The sequence below is a fragment of the Squalius cephalus genome, assembly GCF_949319135.1.
Source record: "Squalius cephalus genome assembly, chromosome: 15".
Classification (NCBI taxonomy): Eukaryota; Metazoa; Chordata; class Actinopteri; order Cypriniformes; family Leuciscidae; genus Squalius; species Squalius cephalus.
In genome coordinates, this window is record NC_137136.1 from 12,508,916 (window position 1) to 12,530,284 (window position 21,369).

Below are 21,369 nucleotides of genomic sequence, written 5' to 3' on the forward strand. Positions count from 1 at the left end.
CTTGATGACAATTAATTTGTTGCAATAAAAAAGCTACTGTCAGGCAGTGCCAACTTGCCAATCTCTTGGTTGGTCTGCTGAAAATATATTTAAATAAGTGTTTTTGAGTAGAAGGAGGATCATTGTTTTGTCCAGTAATATGGCTGAAAGAAAGAAAAAAGTCTGCAGACTCTCTGATTCAGTGCAGATATTGATTTCTTTTTTTCTTCAGCTTAGAAGATAAAACAAAAAAATATCCTCAAACTTTAAGCAGCAGTCAAAAGAAAGATAGTCTGGTGTTCAGGATCAAAGTTTTTGTTCAGTTCAGAGTTTGTTTTTGGAGAAGGACCAGGAGCTCAGGACATCTTTGATTCGGCGCAGATCAAAGAACTGAGAACAAAAGCCATGCATGTCCTTATCTCATCTATTTTTTTGAACAAACACATGAACAAACACTTCACAAATAGTTTCTGATAGTGATATCTCTTAAAATTAGTCTTATCATTGAATCCCTTGTGGAGTAGTTAGCATATTAATGTGTCTAATTTTGCCTTTTTGCCTTCGACTGTTTCATCCAAATGTAGCAAAAGACTATTATAATATACATATTTCACTGCTGAATTAAATATTTAAGGATGTTTCACATAAGAATCTTTTTATTGGATTCCTTGTGGAGCCGTCTGCATACTTTTGCTTAATGTTGGTTTCTGCTTTTTTTGCTTTAAGATGAAACTGTAAGGAAAATACTATATTATGTTTCATTTTGCTTTCTAATTGGTTGGTGGAAAAAAGATACAGTGTCAACTTAATAAAAGTAAATATTTTCAGATAATGTTTTACACATATTATATTATTCTTTTATTTATCACAATATAAATGAGTCTTTGTACATGGAAGAATATTGCTGATTTTATATTTTTGCCATCATTGTTAACAATATTTGTGCCATCCAAAAGTTTGTAAAAACAAACATGGTATACAAGAAGCAATACAAAAAAACGAGAAAAAAAAAAAAAAAAAAAAAAACGAATTAAAAATTATACTTTTCCACTGGAATATCACCAGACAACATTTATTTTGTATATTTGTGGCCCTGATTGAAATACAGTTACTTGTTATAAAAAAAAAAGCCCAAAAAGAGAATTACCTGAATTTGATGTACTCTTTAAAGATCACCATTTTTCATCACTGTTTAATTTTGCAACATATAGGGCAGCCTTAAAATTAAAAATCCATTTTCCTTTCCTCTTAGTTGGTGTTGAGAGATAAGTGGAGAAGTGATTGTGTGAGTGTGTGTTAGATAACATACTGATGGTTTTGTCATTGATCTTTCAGCAGAGTGTTGTGTGTAAACAGACCAATCTCTGTGGAAATTATCAAGCAGGGAAGTCAAGAATCTGAGTCATCATCCTGGTACCATAGTTTGCTGACCACTATAAAAAGCCCACAATTCATAAAACACAGTGCTGACTCATAGCCAGACATTGTATTATTGATGGAGGGGAATTTCTGCACTTTTGCTTTATTTTGCTGATGTTTTGGAGATGTATCACATTGATGTTTGTTGATGCAGTCTTCGCTTTTGTTTGTGCATGTGAGTCACACTCTCCTCCAGGTGCTGAAAAACTCTAATTTCATTACTTTATCTTTATTATTGCTTACTGTTGAAGTACATATTTTTGGCATTTGGAGTCATCTCACCATTGTGTCATCTCATCTCTTATTGCACTTTCCTAAAGGTTCACACGTGTGATTGTCTTTCTGCATTTGAGATTATTTGCTTCTTTTTTTTGTCTTCTTGCCCATCTGGTTACTTGCCATTTAAGTGATGCTTTTATAGATTTTTTTTTTACACAAACCAGAGCTGAGTCTCATGAGTCTCAAGAGTCTCATACAATGTCATCGTAGATCAGAGGCATTAAATGGATTGTTCATCCACATACAGTGCTGGTCAGAATTATTTGCCCCCTTGACCCCTATGATCAAAGATGGCTGTAAAAAAATAAATCTGCGTTATTATTAAAAAAATTAGCAAAAATGTGTGGGGGAAATCACATTATGAAATAAATGTTTTTCTCCAAAACACGTTGGGAACAATTATTTGCCCCCTTTTATGAAATACTTTTTGCAACCACCTTTTTCCAAGATAACAGCTCTGAGTCTTCTCCTATAATGCCTGATGAGTTTGGAGAACACCTGACAAGAGATCAGAGACCATTCCTCCATACAGAATCTCTCCAGATCCTTCAGATTCCCAGATCCATGTTGGCGCTTCTTCTCTTCAGTTCACTCCACTCATTTTCTATAGGGTTCAGTTTATTGAACCGGGATGGCCATTGCAGATCCTTGGTTTTGTGCTCAGTGACCCATTTTTGTTTTGATTTTGATTTATTTTTGGATCACTGTCCTGTTGGAAGATCCAAACATTGCCCGTTATAAGATTTCTAGCAGAGGTTGTCAGGTTTTGATTTTTTATCTGTTGGTATTTGATCGAATCCATGTATCTGAACAAGATGTCCAGGACCTCTGGCAGAAAATTAGGTCCATAGCATTAAAGATACTGCAGAGTATTTCATTTTATGTACATGGGGTACTTTTTTTTATCCCTGTATGAACCAAACCCATATTAAGTGTTTGCTGCCAAAAAAGCTAATTTTTTTTGTTTCATCTGACCATAAACAATATTGATGTCTTATGGCTTGCTTCTTGAGGATATCGAACCAGACTTAATCGCTGTACCACTCCACCCAATCTGATATAGGCCTATGCTTTAGGTCAATACAACATCCACCACACTATTTCCACTCGTGGCTTTTTGCTTGTGTCCTATAAGTCACTTTATATGGTCATCCTTCTTGGCTCTTTTCACTGCTCTGAAATGGCTGCTTGTGGACTGAATTAAGAGCGTGGGAAGATGCATGTGGCATTAATACAGCTATTTAAGCAACAAGAGTGTTTATGAGAATAGCATGTGTTCATTTATTCCCTATTTGGTCAGCTGGAAAGGTCTGTGACATGTCTGTACCCTGTGACAACTTTTGCTGGAACCATGTAAAATTATTCTATTTTTTTCTTTCTTTTTTTGGTTGCACCATCAAGCGGCTGACTGGGTGGCCATGCAGTTTTTAACACATTCAAAGTGTGTCTGCTTACACCTGTTAAGACCTTTTAAATGAATCCTTTAAAATCACCCTTTAACTAGCTGCACAATTCTGGATAAATTGGGAATCACAGTTTTGTTTTATTTTTAATAGAGATCACGATTCCCCCACAATTATATAGACTGAATAGACTACTAAACAAAATAACATTAAGAGGTTCTTCTGACAAAATGTTAATTGTTGCAGTCTATTTAAAAAAAATATTTGAATGAATTATTTTTTAAAAAATGGTTTGAATGAATAATTAAATGACTCACTCATAAAGACTTTACTTTGTTTCATTACTGGATGAATCATCATTTTTGAACAAATCTCTTGAATGAACGATTCAATGACAAGTACATTTTTTAACAGTCATTTTTAACAGTCAACAGCAATCTTTATTTGAAGCATCAAGTTTCTTTGAAAAGGTAATTTATTCTATTTTGATTGCTAAGACATCGTTGTTTATATCCAAACTATAAACTTTTATCCCAATACTTCTGTGATAATTTCATAACATGGCAACTGCTCTGTGGTTCAGTGACAGTGTCAACACATATTCGAATGTTCTGCTGTGTTCATACTTAGATTTAATAGACATAGCAGAATCATTGTCATTAGGAATAAGATCGCGTGGGTGTTTGAATCGAGATATCGATCGTTTAACGATTAATCGTGCAGCTCTACCTTTAACCATAGTCAATTTTACCAACATAAACTTATGATTTAAAGCATCTCAGATCGGTAGACATCTACTGCACTACCCAAACCCAATGTATTTGGATTCGGCTGTTTCAAATGAGTCTCAGACAGCTGGGAAAAACATCCTCTGTCATCTACAATGTCAGAGCAATCTCACATACAGCTCCCACTCTCTGATCCTTTGTTTTTTCTGGAGGTGGGTCATGTGATAGGTACATTTCATTGACATAAGGGAGCTTGGTACTCTTGCCTCTGTGTCTGATCACTAGCATGGCTATTGCATTAGGTCAAAGCATTCTCTTAACAGAAAACTTTTTAGTGTGAGAAGCACAATCAGAACAAAAACTTGGCCTCTGATCTCTTTCTCAGAAATAGAGCCAGTGTGTATATTAGACTGACATGGACGATTTCCTTTCTCATGTCCCATTCTCATTTTGAGAATCTGAAATAGGCCAAGTAGTGAACCCTGCTTCACACCATGATTTCCGTTTGGATCAAGATTTGGAGTTATGTTTGGTGTGTGAATGTTGGTCTACTGTGTGTGTGTGTGTGTGTGTGTGTGTGTGCATAGTTGGGTGTTTCTTCAACTATAGGGACTTTTGGCCCTATTTATCTTAAAACATGCTTTTCACAAGCTTGTTTATCATTCACATTATCAGACATTAATATGTCCTCTAACAATATCAAACAGTTTTTTTTTTTAAAGTAATGAAAATTCCTACCACAGTTAGGCTACATAGTTACATATATATAATTGCATTTCTGTGACATTTTAATATTTTTTAATATTTCAATATTTTAATCTGTTTTCATAAAATAGAAACCAAACAAACATAAAAGTAGCCAAAGTTGAAGAAACACCCATTAGCAGTGTTTTGGTCTCACTCCAAGAACATTAAGTCAGTCCTGAATGTACAATAAGAAAAGTCACATTTCGATTGAAGTTATGCAATGGCTCAGCTCAAACTTTTCACTTCAGTGAGATCACAAAATGCACTGACACTTTTGTGCTTCATGGACTCTCATGTATTCTCCATTTCAGGATCAAGAAACATCACTCCCACTGTAAAGTTCCATTGAAGAACAGCTTTGCTTTGCTTTTTGCTTTGCCTTGGTGCTTTTTTGGCACTCTATGAAGCAGCTGCAACTTTTTTCCACATACAAGTACTGGGAATTTCAGGATTCAGATTGAGTTGTTTGAATTGGAATCACCGAGTTCTTCAACGTGACCTCTTGCTTGAAGTCTTGAAGAGATTTTGAAAGCTTTAGACTGGCTTTTATCAGTCAAAAGCAAGGCTTTAATGTTTTCCACAAAGTACTTAGTGCTGTGTGTTTGGGGTGGTACTTGTCATGGCCAAAATAGAGGGGTGGTGGCATTGATCTTGAGATTACAGGTTGGCATGCACAGCTTGAGCACATGCACATGCACTCCTTGCTTGAGCTTGCAAACAACACATTGGCGTCTTTAATGTGGTTGTTGCGCATGTGGAAGCGTTCACACTTTCCTGCCCTGCCTGTCCCTTTATTGCTACAAAAAGCAAAACTGTAACAACCTGAGCCAATAAACATGGCAGGGGCTGATATAGGTTTAGTTCATCCTTTACTCATCATCGTGTTGTTCCAAAGCTGAATCATTTTCTTTATTCTGTGAAATTCTCTACAAAAGAAGATGGTGTGATATTCCTGTGTTGTTTGGATGCCATTGACTTTTTAAAATATCTTATTTTGTGTTCCACAGAAGAAAAGTCATAAAGATTTATAGGGCTGTACGATTAATCAAAATAAAATTAAAATCGCAATATGGCTAAGTGCTATTATCAAATCGCCAAAATTGTGATTTAACTAAATAAATACTTTGCAAAGCTTTTTATCTAGATAGCAGCGCTACTGTTGTGTAAGTCTCGCACTCCACTTGGCGTCAAAGCAGAGTCGCTCTTAACCAGCGCCAAGTACCTCACCAGTTCCCACGCCAGTCTCGCCAGGATCTCCGGGACTCATTGCTCTAATCTTGCCATCCATGCGTGGCATCAAACAGACCACTTTCCCCAGTCCAGCCATCCATGGCCACGGTCAGAATGCCAGTCCTGGGGCCTGTGGACGTGCCCTCCAGAGTTCCACCTGCAGCTCCATTGTCAGAGACGTTAATTTGCCGCTTGGGCCCGGTTCCACCGATGTCTCCATTACACATATGACACAAGGAACCATTCAGTGTTTGTAGAGCTGTTTGAGTAATTATATTTGATTAGGTAGAGCTGTTCTCATTGAGAATCCCCATTGCTGTTTCTTTCGAGTCATCTTCAGTCTTCTCAAATCGCTAGTTACAAGAATAGCAAGCACTTTTGGGCATTTGCATGTGTCAGTAAAGGTCAATGAAATGCTTATTTACATCAAAGTTGCCTTGGATATGTAATCATAAGTGTCTAGGGATAGTCTTGCATAAACCAGAATAGAGAAAATAGAATGTCCATTTTTAATCACAAGGGCTGCAATTCAGACCTGGCAAGATGGCGGTGACTTTTCGAGGCTCTTAAATACAGACCATCAGTGGCACACTGCACAGTTAGCTTCAGAAGATGACAGACGCGATCGAATCTACAAAAATAATCCATTGCTTCTGAGTAATAAGTCTGTATTTTTGTCACAGAATCTTTTTAGAAGCCAAAAAGTTCTGTTACATGCTATTGCATGTGTAGCTGTCCTGTCACAAAGGAGTTTTGTCCAAGGAAGTTACGTTTCAATAAATAGCGAAACAAAACTATTTAATTGTATATTAACATACTTTATACGTATATTAATGTTTATATTTATTTAAATTTTTAATTTTTTTAAATATGCATTTCGAAATGTATCTACTTGTATAATATATCCATTCATATATTTTGTCTGTCTGCTTTTATGGTTTAGATCAAATTTTCATAAATTTCCACATAGACTGATCACACTCAGATTTAAATTACATTGCAGATAATTCAGAAATATTGCATTTGATTTACATCTCATGAAGCAGCAGCAAAATCTTTTACAAGGCGAGTTCCTCTGGGTCTCAATTGCGTCAATAACACCACATCTTATTGTACGTGCGCAGAGTAGTCTTTGTTTACAAGGTCAAAATCATTTTTACAAACATACCACTTAACATAACCAGATGAAAAAGGATTGAAAAGCCAAGCTTGCATATACTTGTTTAAAAAGCAGATCTAGCACAGCCTTTCAGGGTTTTGCGCCTTCCTTAGTGGTTCCTCTGAAGGAGCAGCCAGAGGCGCGGCAATGATGATGCAAGTCTGTCATTAAGGAAAAGACAGGCTAGTTTCAAATGCCACAGCTTTTGGTCTTGACAGATATTCATGTGGAATCTGGTAATATGAACTCAGGGCCCCCTGGCTGTAGCATTTATATTGTAGAGGTCAGGGTCAGGGTAAATGTCGAGGGGTCGCAGCAGTAAAGCAGCAGTCTTGCCCTTTTAGCTGTACATCACACTGAGATGTGATCCAACCGTAACCCCTGTGACCTTTCTTAGGCTTTTCTTGCATTACAGACTCCCCACCATAACAAACAGTGAGAACTCTATGAAAACAGTGACAAAAGGCCTTTTAAGTCATCTGAGACACACGCAAAGGGAATATGGGGATTTATTTAAGCTTTACTAAACAATCTTTTAATAATACAGCTGCTGAAGCTTAGCTGGGTAAAGATTAATTATTGGAATGAATGAAAAGTACATATGTTTCTTATTACTATAGTAGCCCTTGTAGAGACTTTACATATTTCCATGGCATACAAGTGTAATTAAGGAAAATCTGAGGACTTTTAATATCTGTTATATACACGTGTGTGTGTGTGTGTGTGTATACACACATATACATACAGTATTTATACCGTTTCACTCCAAAAAAAGGCAGGTTGCAAACTTCAGTTCTCTTTTATTTTAAACTTAGCAGTTCACATCAGTTCTCAATGCTCAGTAACTTCTGTAATAATTGTTAATAGTTGACTGTTCTGTGTCCTCTCTGCAGGGGATGGCCTTCTCCCTGGAAGAGCGCTTGCAGCTGGGCATTCATGGCCTGTTGCCTCCCTGCTTCCTCAGCCAGGATGTACAAGTATTGCGGGTCCTCAGAAACTACGAGCTGAAAAAGGATGACTTGGACAGGTGAGGAAATGGAGTAGTGACGTCCATCCTGTTGCTCTCAGTCCTGCTTCATTAGAATTACTCTTTTTAATCGATGAGTTGATTTCTGTGACTAAATTTCACACCATCAGATCACAGAAATAGTGTTATGTAGAAACATTATAGTGCTTTTGCCGCCATTTGCACAATATAAGTAGATCCTTTGTTACAGCAAGAATTATTTTCATTTTCTTCTCTTTTTTGCTTTCCCCATTTTTCTAAACTGCAAAGCAAAGAGACATCAAGAGTTGACGAGACATAAAAAGCATCATCAAAGTGTCATCAAAATAACATCAAAATAACATCAATAGGTCTTTAACTATCATGTTAGTTTGCATTTTCCCAGAATTCATTAGTCCCTGCAGGGGATCTGTTTTGCAACCCATGTTTTGCATGCCTGACTTTTTTGGAAATTATGTTTCCGTCATATCTCAAGGCTACTAGTCACGTAACAGTCTTTGGTTTGTCCTTGCAGACTGTGGACAAGGTTTATTTCTGGATGGGTCGCTTTCAGATGAATGACCCTGATCTCGGCATGCATATTGCTGACTGCTTGAGCAATGAGGGAGTCTTTCCCAGACTATCAAAGTTATTTTGATGTTTTACTGCTTGAATTTTGTGAAGGGACGGGCAGCCCGCCAACATTTTTAACAAAAATATTTGAAGGGTGTTTGGTCAAAAAAAAAAAAAAAAAAGTCAAAGTAAAGACAAAAGAGAGTAAAAACATGCATTTGCTTGGATTAGGTAGACCACACAACAAATTTTGACAATCTTCTGACAAAGTGCAGCACAGGCCTCTGAAACCAGTCTCTGCCATAACCAGTGGTTAATGGGTTAAAGGCTGGGTTCAGACTGTCAACATGACTGAGGAGCGATAGTGACTAAACATTCCACAACATACAACAAGATGGAAGGAACAGAGCTCTTAGAGCTAATTCATCACACAATGCAAATAGTTTCATTTGTTTGATTATTGTCACACAGTGTGGACTACTTTAAGGCCCTGTCCTAAATGGCACCCTAAACACTTGCGGTGTTAATATTACCATATTAAAATATTGCAAATTGTACAAATCATGATTTTCATATATCGCAACGGCTTGCAAAAACTGAATGATGATTGTAGGTGATCTGATGATGTATGTGAGAAGATTAAAGGAGAACTTCTGTCAATTTTAACATTGAGCTCATTTTTTTGTAAATTTGGAGCGCTGTTTTATTCAAGATATGAATAAAAGTGATGTTAATTCAGCCAGCGCACATACCTGTATTTTCTTCCTGTTTTCGGTCGAAGTCCACAGTAATCGATTGTCGAGTTCACGCGCATAGGTTTATTTACCTATGATCACGCACGTGAACTCGACAATCGATTACTGTGGACTTCGACCGAAAACAGGAAGAAAATACAGGTATGTACGCTGGCTGAATTAACATCACTTTTATTCATATCTTTCACATCTACTGCAGTCAGATTCACCCGTGTTCACTCTGAAGGAATCACTCACATGGCTGGGCACTTGTAATGACACATCAAGGATGTTAAGCAGGTTTAAAACTTGCCCCATTGAAGTCAACAGGGTGCAAATTTTAAAAAGAGGATAACAAGGTGTAGGCAACACCGATTTTTGTCGTTGTTCTCTGTACTGACAGCACTCCAAATTTACAAAAAAATGAGCTCAATTTTAAAATTGACCGGAGTTCTCCTTTAACAAGCCATCATGACACTCTCATAGAGGAGTCTGAGAGGAGGATTCAGCCCGCACCCGCAGTTACTGTTGATGATTTAGTGCCAAAAGAACAAAAAACTTATCTTGGTTATATCATTTTCAGTTTTTACATATATATACAGTAATTTCAAGTGATTTAAACTCTTAAGGAATTATCATATCACATATTGTGTTATTGAACATCACATTTTTCTTCAATATTGTGCTGCCCTACACATCAGGAAAAAAATACTTTAAAAGACATATAGAAAATGAAAGATAAAAAAGAATGGAGATGAAAAAGAAAGAAAGAAAGAAAGATGCATTAATAAAGTGATAAAAATAAAAATGATGCAAAGAAATTGTTCCCTAATCTAAGGTCCAGAATTATCATGCTTGTTAACATAGTCTAAGCACCTCATTTTGAAGTTCTGCCTTCCCCTTCACAATGCCATCACATATAGTAGGAACTGTAGAAACTCTGTGAAAGCCATTACTCCCATCAGTTTATTGGGAATACATACGGCTTTACAGCAGTTGGCTTTGCCAAAATAGAAGACGGCCAATCCAGCCAGATTCTAGCTGAGCCGAGTCTCAAGAATGACATTTGGTTGACTCTCCTGAGATTTAGTTAGGTAACAAGGTGCCAAAATATCACTCACACATTTCACCATCACCATCACGCTGTCAGAGCACTGCGGTCTAAATTTGTCGTGACTGTCATGATAGAACTGACACTTTAAGGTAGAGTTAGATTTTTTTCTCATCCCACCTTGTGCACTTTACAGTCCTGGTACACATCTGATAGTTTCCTTCTGCCTGAGGAAGGTGGGCACACTTTTTCTGAGCCAAACAAGAGAGATATTATGCTCTTGCCTTGATGGAAAGCTTGCTCGCACTGATGGGGAATGTGACGTGGTCTTAATTTGGGTCAGATGTAGAACTTGAATGTATTTATCTTGAACGTATTTCTATAACAAGGAACTTGTGTCTAAGATCTCTGGGGGCATTTTTGCATATTTTTCCTAACATTTTGACATAAGCAGGGAAAAACCCAAATTATTCTTGAGCTTTGTTTCAAGCAGCAGCACATGGTCAAGACTTTTTAATGTGACAGTCTGGTCATCTATGTACTACTTTTGTTGGTCGGGTCCCCCTCCCTATACTGTAAACCAACTTTACATTACAATTTGAGTAAGTTTCTTGACTCAAAATAATTAAGAAATCTCTCACTTTCACTCAACAATACAATATAATATAATGTGTAATAAAAAATATATTTAAATAAAATATAATACATCAACATATATTAATATATTATGATTTTTACATATTAAATATATATTTAGATTAAATATTATATTATATCATAGGTGATATTTCAAACTCAAGTTTTTATGGTATTTAAAATCCATCATACAACTACAATAAATCCACCATGAAAACCAAAGTAAGGACAAACAACCTTGGATGTTTCATTAAAGACAGAGGAAGCTACTTAGTCTGTTTTTCACCCACATTATTATTATGCCCTTTTTCAAAGACTTTATTATGTTTTTCATGCTTGAATGTTAAAAAAACACAAAAAAAACCACATTATTTTCCAGTCTGTCTGTAACACTATTTATTTCCAGTCTTTTTGAAGCCCCTCCTTCCAAAAAGTGCAATGTGCTCTGATTGGTTGGCTGGACCAGTGTTTTTTGATTGGCCAACCGCTTCATGCGTGTTTTGGAAATATTACACCCCTAACCACACCCGAGAGTTACAACACACTACTGATGCAACTCAATCAGGCCTCACCCACTTTTTTGCGTATGCCTTGGGTGGAATTATTTAAATGAGAGATATTCTTACGTGTACATTCCCAGAGCAAAACTCAAGACTACAATCAGTTCAGAAACTAGATTATTAGAGAATAACTCTAGGAGTGGACTTTGTAGACCTTTTTCATGCTCGAACAGCAACATTACAAAATAAAATGTAAAAAAAAAACATAATAGGACTTCTTTAATTGTTTAACTTAAAAGTCGGTATATAAAACATGATCATTGTATACATTGTATACACTACTTGAGTACAGTAAGAGGTGTGAACCAATTGTAAAGATTTTAATACATTTATGAAGCTCCATTTAAAGTGCACTTCTATTCATCCAGTCAGAGAGATTTTCTCAGCATTCTGTCTCACCTGTTTTCTCTCCAGTAACCTTCTTACTCACTTGTGGATGTGTGCGTGTCTGTTCCTGGTGTCACACTAGCTGAATCAGAACGACTCAGAAATAGGTCGGGGATGTCACACTTACTGACTGTTGTTGCTGAAATCTTGTCATTTTCTGTCATAGTTACAGATTAAGAATTGAAGAGGGCTAAACGATTAAACAAATATGTCTGACATTTTGCTCCGATTCCCTGTCACTGTTTTGAGAAGCTCCATTTTGGCAAGACACTTTAACATCAACATGACCAAAATAAAATCTAAAGCTGTTACGCCAGTTTGGGTAATCCTCCCTTAAATATGGAACTTTATAATCCCAGGAGGTCCTGAAGCTACTCACCATAACCTGTGTCTGTCCTTCTTTCTAGCTTTAGTTGCATTTTTATTGTCTTTTACTTTAGTATCTGCTGAATATTGTTATAAAATGTCCTTTAATGCATGTTGTTGTATTTATGTTCCATTTTCTTACAGATACGTATTTCTGATGGGCCTTCAGGACCGTAACGAGAAGCTGTTCTACCGGGTCTTGATCTCAGACGTAGAGAGATTCATGCCCATTGTGTACACGCCTACTGTCGGCCTAGCGTGCCAGCAATACGGCCTTACCTTCAGGAGACCTAGGTAAGAAGACTCCTGAACATAATTTAATTTGTTTTTATAGTTAAGCTCTTTCTCCTTCAACACGTTCCTTTAGCAAACGCATCCATCCGACTGGCAGCTTATCTTTTAGGTCCTGGCATTGTCACTCTGCTTTTGAATTGTTCTACAAATCATCAAATATCTCGCCTCAAGGAAAATGAAACTGAACGCCTCCAGGAAAGTTGAAACATCTGTCTGGAAAGTTGAATATACATCCTGTCGTAACAGAAATTGTATTGTATGGTGGAATTTGGAGACTATGCTGTCAGATTTTTTGACTCCTTGAAGTATATGCCAGTTTAAATAAGCATAACCTTCAGTTCATTGATTAGCAGCCATTATCACCCATTTTATCTCTCAAATTATGCCTCTTTTTTGCTTTTTTTTCCCCTCACCGCTGTACTTTGTGGTCTGGACATGATCAAATATAAGAATGCTTTTCAAGTCTTTTCATTGTTTTCAGTAAATTATTTTGAGGGATTTCCTAGGATCCTCAAATGAGGGGAAATTTTAGAGCATTCCACAACCTCAACGTTACATGAGAGCCTTCCGCAATCTCCCTAAATGCAAAGTATTTGGAAAGAATGCCTAGCAGACTCATTACCTCTGATGTTATGATATAGGACAGGGGTTCTGAACTGGTGGGTTGCAACCCAAAAATGCAACCCAACTAACCGTATAATTGTGCATCGTTAAGATAGCAAGATAAATGAAAGGAATAAAATTAAAGAGAAAAGTTTCCATATATTTTGTTGATGAGGTTAGAGACTGTAGATCAAATCAAACTATGGTATTTTGGTGCACTTGGTTATATTGATAATATTATTATTATTATATTTAAAAAATTTGGACCCAGTGTTTGTTTTACATGTTAAAGGGCTAGTTCACCAATAATTAATATTCTGATTTGCTCACCCTTGTGTTGTACAAACCTATTACTTTCTTCTGTGGAGCACAAAGAAGCTTTTTTTTTTTAAAACAATATCTTCTTTTGTTTTCCACAGAAGAAAGAAAGTCATACAGGTTTGGAATGACATGAGTGTCAATAAATGATAACTGAAACTACTGTATGCCTTTTAACCTGGTTAATTAAACTTCTGCTGTTGTTTGTGCATTTACGAAATAATTTTGCATAATGTTGAGCATAATCAGTTTGCAATTGCATATTTTGATATTCATATTCTGGTAATTCATTCTTTTTGTATTATGGCTGATAATATAATATAATATAATATAATATAATGCAATATAATATAATATAATATAATATAATATAATATAATAGGCCTATATAAAGATTATTAAAGATTGCTCACATTGGCCAAAAAACAACAACAATTTCTTCCTCCTTCTCTTTGAAGCAAATCTCTTTTTTGTATTTACACTCACACAAAGACTTCTTCATGGGTGTTAAATGTGTCAAACGGACCACCAGGGTGGAGCAGAAATCTCAGATTAGAGCGCTAATCACAACAACGTGAAATACACAGCGTGAGGTGCTGCTGGGCATTATTTCCTTGAATCTCACACACAGCAATTACAAGCAATTACATTTTTTAAAAATCTAATTAATCACACGATGTTGCAATTCATTAATCTAATTGATCGCCAATTAATTGCACATTAAATTTGGCTGAGAAATTACCCCCAAAAGATCATTTAAAGTCATTGTGTTAAATGAGGAAAGCTTCAAATAGACATTACAAAAAGTAGCTTTAGAAAAAATAATTTATTTCATTCAACATATTATTTATTACACATATGTTTTTAGGCTTCAATGGCCATGAGGGTGAGTAAATGATATCTTTAATGTTTTTTTAAATTATGGAAATATGAAATAATTTTTTTAATGAAAGAATACACTAAATAAGAAACTGAAACTGCCAGTAGGTGGTGGTAAATGTCTAAATGAGTAAGTCACTGAGTCATTCATTCATTCGATTCGTTCAAATGGCTGATTCATTCAGGAAAGAAGTAAATGGGACGCTTTATGAATGGGCCACTTGAATCATTGATTCACCCGATTGATTCTCCCAAAACGCGGATTAATTAAAAAATGAAGCACCGCTGTGTGTTGCTCGGAGATGCCCAACAGTTCTTCTCTGTCTTTAATGTGAATCTGCATTTGGGGATTTTGCATTCTGCATTCTTCTCCTCAGATCCTCTCAAGCTCCATCATGTTGGAAGGGGACTGTCAGTGGACTGCCATTTTCAGGTTTCTCCAGAGATGTTCAATTGGGTTTAAGTCTTGGCTCTGGCTGGGTTACTGGACATTCACGGAGTTGTCCATAAGCCACTTTTGCATTGTCTTAGCTGTGCGATTAGGGTCATAGTCCTGTTGGAAGGTGTAACTTCTGCCCAGTCCGATGTTTTGGATGCTCAGGATTAGGTTTTCATTAAAGCTATCCCTATATTTTGCTGTGTTTAGTCCCCCAGTCCCTGCCACTGAAAAACACCCCCACAGCATTATGATGCTGCTACCACCACACTTTACTGTGGGGATGGTATTGTGCAGGTGATAAGCTGTGCCTGGTTTCCTCCATACATGATGCTTGGAACTGAGGCTCATCAGACCAGAAAATCTTGTTTCTCACTGTCCTTTAGGTGCTTTTTTTTTTTAAATTCCAGGTTTTCATGTGTCTTCACTGAGGAGAGGCTTGAGTTTGGCCACCCTGGCATAAAACCCAGATCGGTGAAATGTTGCAGTGATGTTTGTCCTTTTGTAAGTTTCTCCCATCTCCATATATGATCATGGAGCTCAACTAGAGTGACCATCAGCTTCTTGGTCATGACTAACCAAGGCCCTTCTCCATCGATTGCTCAGTTTAGCAAGGAGGCCAGCTCTAGGAAGAGTCCTGGTTACTACAAACTACTTCCATTAAGTATTATGGAGGCCACATGTGAACCTTCACTTGTGGCCTACATAATCTATTATCTCCTGTGAAACTTCAATGCAGAGATTTTTTGTAGTCTTCCCCAGATCAGTCTTGACACAATCAGTCTCAGCTCAGGCAAGGCCTCCGGGCCGGCAGCGGGCTCTGGGAAGGCAGCAGGCTCTGGGAAGGTCTCCGGGCCAGCAGCGGGCTCAGGGAAGGCCTCTGGGAAGGTGGCGGCCATTTTGACTGAGTGCTTAGGCGTGGCGGCCATCCTGGCTGAAACCTCCAGACTTGACCCCACCGCAGAGACGCCAGCTGCTTGCACCGAACAAAACGGCGTGTCTTCCAGGACGCCAGTCTCAAATACCTATGGACCTCCCCAATGTCTTCATCAGCAACGATCATGGCTACCGGGAACTCTGACTTGGTGGCCATGACGGCTGGAAGCTCTGGCCTGGCTGCCATGACGGGACAAGATTCTGGGGTGAGGGATACTGTGGGAGTGCCACATTCCTCCTCCGCAACTCCCACAGTAAGTGCAGAGCTGCTCAGCTGCATTGCACGATAGATTTAATACTCGAGTGTCCAGTTAAGGTCCCAAAAAAGGAATGAGTGAGCTGAGCGGTTCAGACAGCCCTCCCTGAAAGAATATCATCAGGCATTCCTTGCTCATGTTGCTCAAATTAGCCAACTCAATCAAATCCAGAGCATAATCCTCAATGCAGCGATCTCCTTGATGGAGACGCGTAATTCTCCCTGCTGGATCCATTATGGGTCGGTTGTTCTGTCATGGGACGGGGGAATCAAAGACGGCAGGCAGAGATGAGGGATCCAAATGCAGGGAGATTTTAATGAAAATAAACAATCATAACATAAGTCAGAAACAAAATAACACTGAGAAAAACAAAGAAAACACGGGGAACTGGAGACACCTGCATGACATCAAACAACGACCGACAGAGAACCAGAGAAAACAAGGGCTATTTAAACAGAGAGGTAAACGAGCTTAACAAGGCAAAATGACACACCTGGAGCAGACTAATGAAAATGGAAAAGACTACAAAACTACAACCTGGCCACAGGAAACAGGACACAGGAAAGAACACAGAAACTAGACACAGAGAAACTACAACATAAAAGTCCCACAGAGCACAAGACACAGAAGCAGAACTGACAACGCTCAGAAGTTTTGCCTAGAGCTAGGTGGGTCATTCAGGGACTTGTCACAGTGTTGTCTTTAATCCCTATACACCTTGGAGATATCTGAAATTTGGGACTCTCGTTTTTTTTTTATCCAACTAGAATCGCACTGCAGTGTACCTTGCAATTTATGGAAGCTATATAGTATACTTTTGACTTATTTAACTTATTGCCCTAGTACTAGCTATGAAGATGTACTCTGACCTTTGGATGATTACAACACGTTGTGGTTTGAAGCCAATGTGTTGTATAGCATATTATGTTAATAATCTGCGCAGTATTTAACGTTACCCAATTCCAGGCCAATGTTTATTTGTAACAAATCATTGAAATTGGCAGAGTTGTTGAAATTCCTTTCCTCCTAGTAAAATTGTGGAACCTTACCCTAAAGCGAGAGGCTGACGAGAGAAATAAGGTGTAGCATTGGCAGTTTCAGTTGGTGTACTTGTTCATGATGGGGTGTTTTTATGATGTTATTTCCACATGCAAGTATCCAGCAATGGAACACTGTGAGGTAATAATATAAAATAATTTTATTAAGTTAAGTGCTTGTGCACTGCAGATTCCAGAATAATTGAAAAATCCATTTGTGTTGGAGGCCCCGAAGCATCTTCGTATCCTGTGAATTTGCATGTACTATAGTTGATTTACTGTGCAGAATGTGAAGCACTGAATATCACAGGACTTATTTAAACTTATTTCCTAGTGGTAAGATGTTGAATGGTTTACCATTCTGTGATGGATGTAAATACCCTCCAGTTACTCAGAAACCTTATTTTCCAACCACAGTGATATACTGGCACATTCTGATTTTTTTTGCTTTATCCTGAGTAGAAGTCAGAGTTGTCTGTGTGGGATGGTTGTCTTTTTATGAAGGTATTCTAATCAGAAGGCAAAAAAGATTCTTTAAGGCAGTTTATAGAACTTTGGTGATGAAAATAGATGTTTCTTTGTAGAGCGCTATGTGTTTTGATTAGCTGAATTTTTTTGCTGTGTTGACTCTATAGTCGTTTTTTATTTTTTATAAATATATAGAGAATTATTTAAATGTGCTGCATGTTTACAATGCCATGTGTTATAGGGTTTGCAATCCTGTGGTTCTTGTACCAGAAATTTTAATTGAGGCTGCAGGATATTTTAAATTTAGACATGATGAATTAATTTAGCATTAAATGAATAAGGCCACGTGTCTAGTCCCCTAAAGTGTTTTTACCCAGCTGAAAACGCCAGCGCTCTCCTGAAAACGCCTTGCTGTGGGTGCGGTGCAGCTGTTTTTTTTTTTTTTTTGCTGAGACACACTATCCACCTTATTTTTCAACACAGAAGTAAGGTGATTTCTGTGAATGTGCGAGACTTCCGATTTATTAGCCGCTATAGCGAAATAATGAGACAAATATGTAAGTGCAGTAAACTGTTTGCACTATAAACCAGCGTGTTTATAATTAAGACAACACAATAAAATAAAATGGCAAGAAATATCAGTTTGCAATATCAAACATAACGAGCTGTTTTGTACAGCTAGATATAACTGAAAGCTAATGACACAGGCAGCCAGACACATTAAAATTACAAATTGCCATGCCCGCTCTTACCTGAAAATTGTTACTAGTATCTGATTTCGCAATTAGTTTGTTTCTAAATATAAAAATGTCGACACAATGTAACATACTTGCTCTGGCACTAGTTTTGGATGAAGAGATGTTGTTGTCGTTTGTTATCGTTGTACAAGCAGAATGTGACGGTTGGTCTGTGTGGTATTTTTCCATTGTGATTGGATGGCTGGGTAAAAACTGAGGCCGAGTGTCCACCAAAGCATTTTTAGCCAGCTGAAGAAGGCAGGCGCTCTGCTACAAATGCCTAGCTGTGGGTGCTTGAGAGCACTTTGAGAGCGCAGCGTTTTTTCAGTTGTGACGCTTTGCTTGCTATGATACGGAATATCCATGGAAGTGTTACTAGTATCTAATTTCACAGATAGTTTGTTTCTGTACTGGTTTTATATAATTATGTTGCAGATAGCTGAGGAACAACTGATGATGACACGGTTTGATGTTTGGTTGACCAATCAGTGTAAAGTGGCATTTCATTCCTGCCTGCATGTAGAGATTGAATATTCAAGCTGTTTATTAATTTTCTAATTGTATTGCTAAATTCTTGTTTGTTTGTTTTTAAATAAAAAATTGCCATTTTCTCATTTTTCTACTTTCAATATTAAAAAATAAAAAATAATGAATGAACAAATGATACACAGATTCATAAAGGAATTATTTTTGCAGGGTTGAAAAAAAATCTAATTTTGTTTGGTGTTTAGTGTAGCTCTCAATGTGACACCAGCCGTTTTGAAGATGTATTTGAGCTATACATCCCATTATAAGCCTAAAAGGATTTCAGGAATCTCCCACTCAAGGGAGAGTCAAGGCACCTGACACAGTGTCTCTCACATATTGTACAAATATACTGTTCTGACCTCAAGGTTAACAATGCACATTTACCAGATTTTAGTGTCAGTTAATATAAAGGGAGCAATAAAGTATATCAGACTCAGAGAAAACAGGTGTTGTACACTCAAACAATGTTGTAATAATTATCTGCATTTTTATTTCATCTTAAACCTGTGGTCATCAGTCCCACATATGCCAAGCTGTGGTATTGACTCCTCCTTGGTGGTGCTCAGAGGCCAACAAATTCTCAATCCAGATGTTTTATTTTAGGTTAGCTGTTGATCCAGATGTGTTAGTCTGGGTCCGTGCCATTTATTTGCTTTTGGAGGATGTTTTAATTTCCAGTCACCTTGGAAAGAAACTTGTGCTCAGAAGTTGGGTTGATTTAAAAAAAAAAAAAAAGCTCTTTACACTTTTCATTCCTCATTTGAATGTAGTGTAATGAATTCAAGTCTTTAACAAAACATACATTTTACATAAAAATAGATAAGTCTGGAATAACATCAAATTGAACATCACACAGGTTTATTAAAGGTTATTAGGTCTTAGCCATGTGTTGTGAAATAATTGTACCTGTTTTGTAAAGATAAGACACTATACCATTATATATGTGTGGCAAATCACAAAACGCTTGTCTGTTGTTTTAAGATTATTTAGGGATGCATAAGGCTTGGATACAGTGTCATTGTGCAATTGTTGTTTTGTTTTGAAACAGCTTATGAAAGCACACTTGCACAGTTTAATTGAATAAAAATGGTAAATTTGAAAGTTAAGTTAACGGCTAATTTATGGCTGGAAGAATTTAAAGAGATAATTTCACCCAAAAATGAACATTTCCATCCCTATTTACTCAAGCTAAGGTTAAAGTACCTTAAAAATGTAGTTTGTTTGGTTCTTTAAGTCTCAGTGTCACGTTTGATCTGTGTTTGAGTTTAGTTTGAGTTGGACTTTGAGTTGAGTTTCCTGTCTTTGGATTTGTTTTTATGGTGATTCATTATGATTGGTGATTTGGTTGATTCTCTGCACCCGTTTCTCATTTCCTTTGATTGGTCTGCTTGTGTATTTATAGCCCTGTGTTTGTCACGTGTTTGTCACGTTCTTGGTAAGATGTTGTCTCATAATAGTGGTTGTTCTGTTTATCGTGTTTATCGTGTTTTTGTTTCATGATATCCTGAGAGGTTATTTCTAAGTTTGTTTTCATTAAAGTCCCTCTGAAGTGCCTTGAAACACGCAGCATTATTCAATGTGTTGGCATTATTTCCACTGAAACAGGAAGACAGGGCGGGACATATCAAACAGCTCCTCCCCTTTTTTTAAATAGCCAATAGCATTTTGTTTATATCACAGATCGGCCAGAGCCATTTGAGCTTGGTAAAGCCGTAGTTTCCTCCTAATCTCTAACCGTTTCTCCTCCTAATCTCCTCCATATTGCTTTAAAATATAGCATTCTGTGCAGAATTCAAATGGGTTCGATACGTTTTTTTGGTATGTGCCGACTCGCGCATATGATCCACTCTGTGCTTTCATGTCTCTGGACCGGAGCACACTGTATGCACACTGCGGCGGTTCGCATGGCACTAATGTGAAACCAGATTACATTCGCCCCAGTGGAAAGCATATTTACTCTGTCTGAATCATTCCCTATCCTCTACATAGTGCACTATGTGCCATTCGCCATATTGAAAATGAAAACAAGTGACAGGGGGCGGGACAGTTTAGATTCTAGAGAGCATTTGATTGGACAGAAAATCTGACAAGAAGCTGAAGTGCAGAGTGATGTCATTAAAATCATTGATCCATATTGGCGGAAGTGAGAGAATGTTAGTTTTGAATGCTTATATCTTCTAAATGTGAATTTTGTCATTGTCTTGGAGCACACTAGCTTATAGATAACAGTAAGGCTAACATGTTCATACTAAAAGCCAAAAAACTTCCATTTTGATTTCATGGGGACTTTAAAGAAACTGCTTGTGAATAGATCCAGCCGTTTATATTAACTTTTGCTGCATTCACTGCGTGACACTCAGGTGCACTTGTTGTATAATACTTTTATGATACTTTTAGAGTCCATTACATGGAAAAAAACAACCAGTATTTTATTAAAAATGTCTCCTTTTGTGTTCAACAGAAGAAAGTCATACAATAATGAATTAATTTCTCTTTAAGCCTAGCAAGCAGAAGAAACTCTCTTTAGATTAAGTTAAATACTAAGTCAAGCTCCAGACTTTGGCCTGCCTGTACTGTTTCTCTGAAATGAAGTGAAGTAGGGAAGTCACAGCACAAAATCTTTGGCCTAACCGCAAAGAA

The 21,369-nt window shown here is 37.3% G+C and overlaps 1 protein-coding gene across 1 annotated transcript in view; it reads left to right on the forward strand.

Moving 5' to 3' along the window:
• The window catches only part of me1 (malic enzyme 1, NADP(+)-dependent, cytosolic), an 89,421-nt gene that overhangs the window by 16,517 nt on the left and 51,535 nt on the right, over positions 1–21,369 (forward strand). The window contains exons 2-3 of the mRNA XM_079895196.1: positions 7,838–7,971; positions 12,381–12,530. Coding sequence (XP_079751322.1) covers positions 7,838–7,971; positions 12,381–12,530 — 284 coding nt within the window. The remainder of the gene's footprint in view (positions 1–7,837; positions 7,972–12,380; positions 12,531–21,369) is intronic.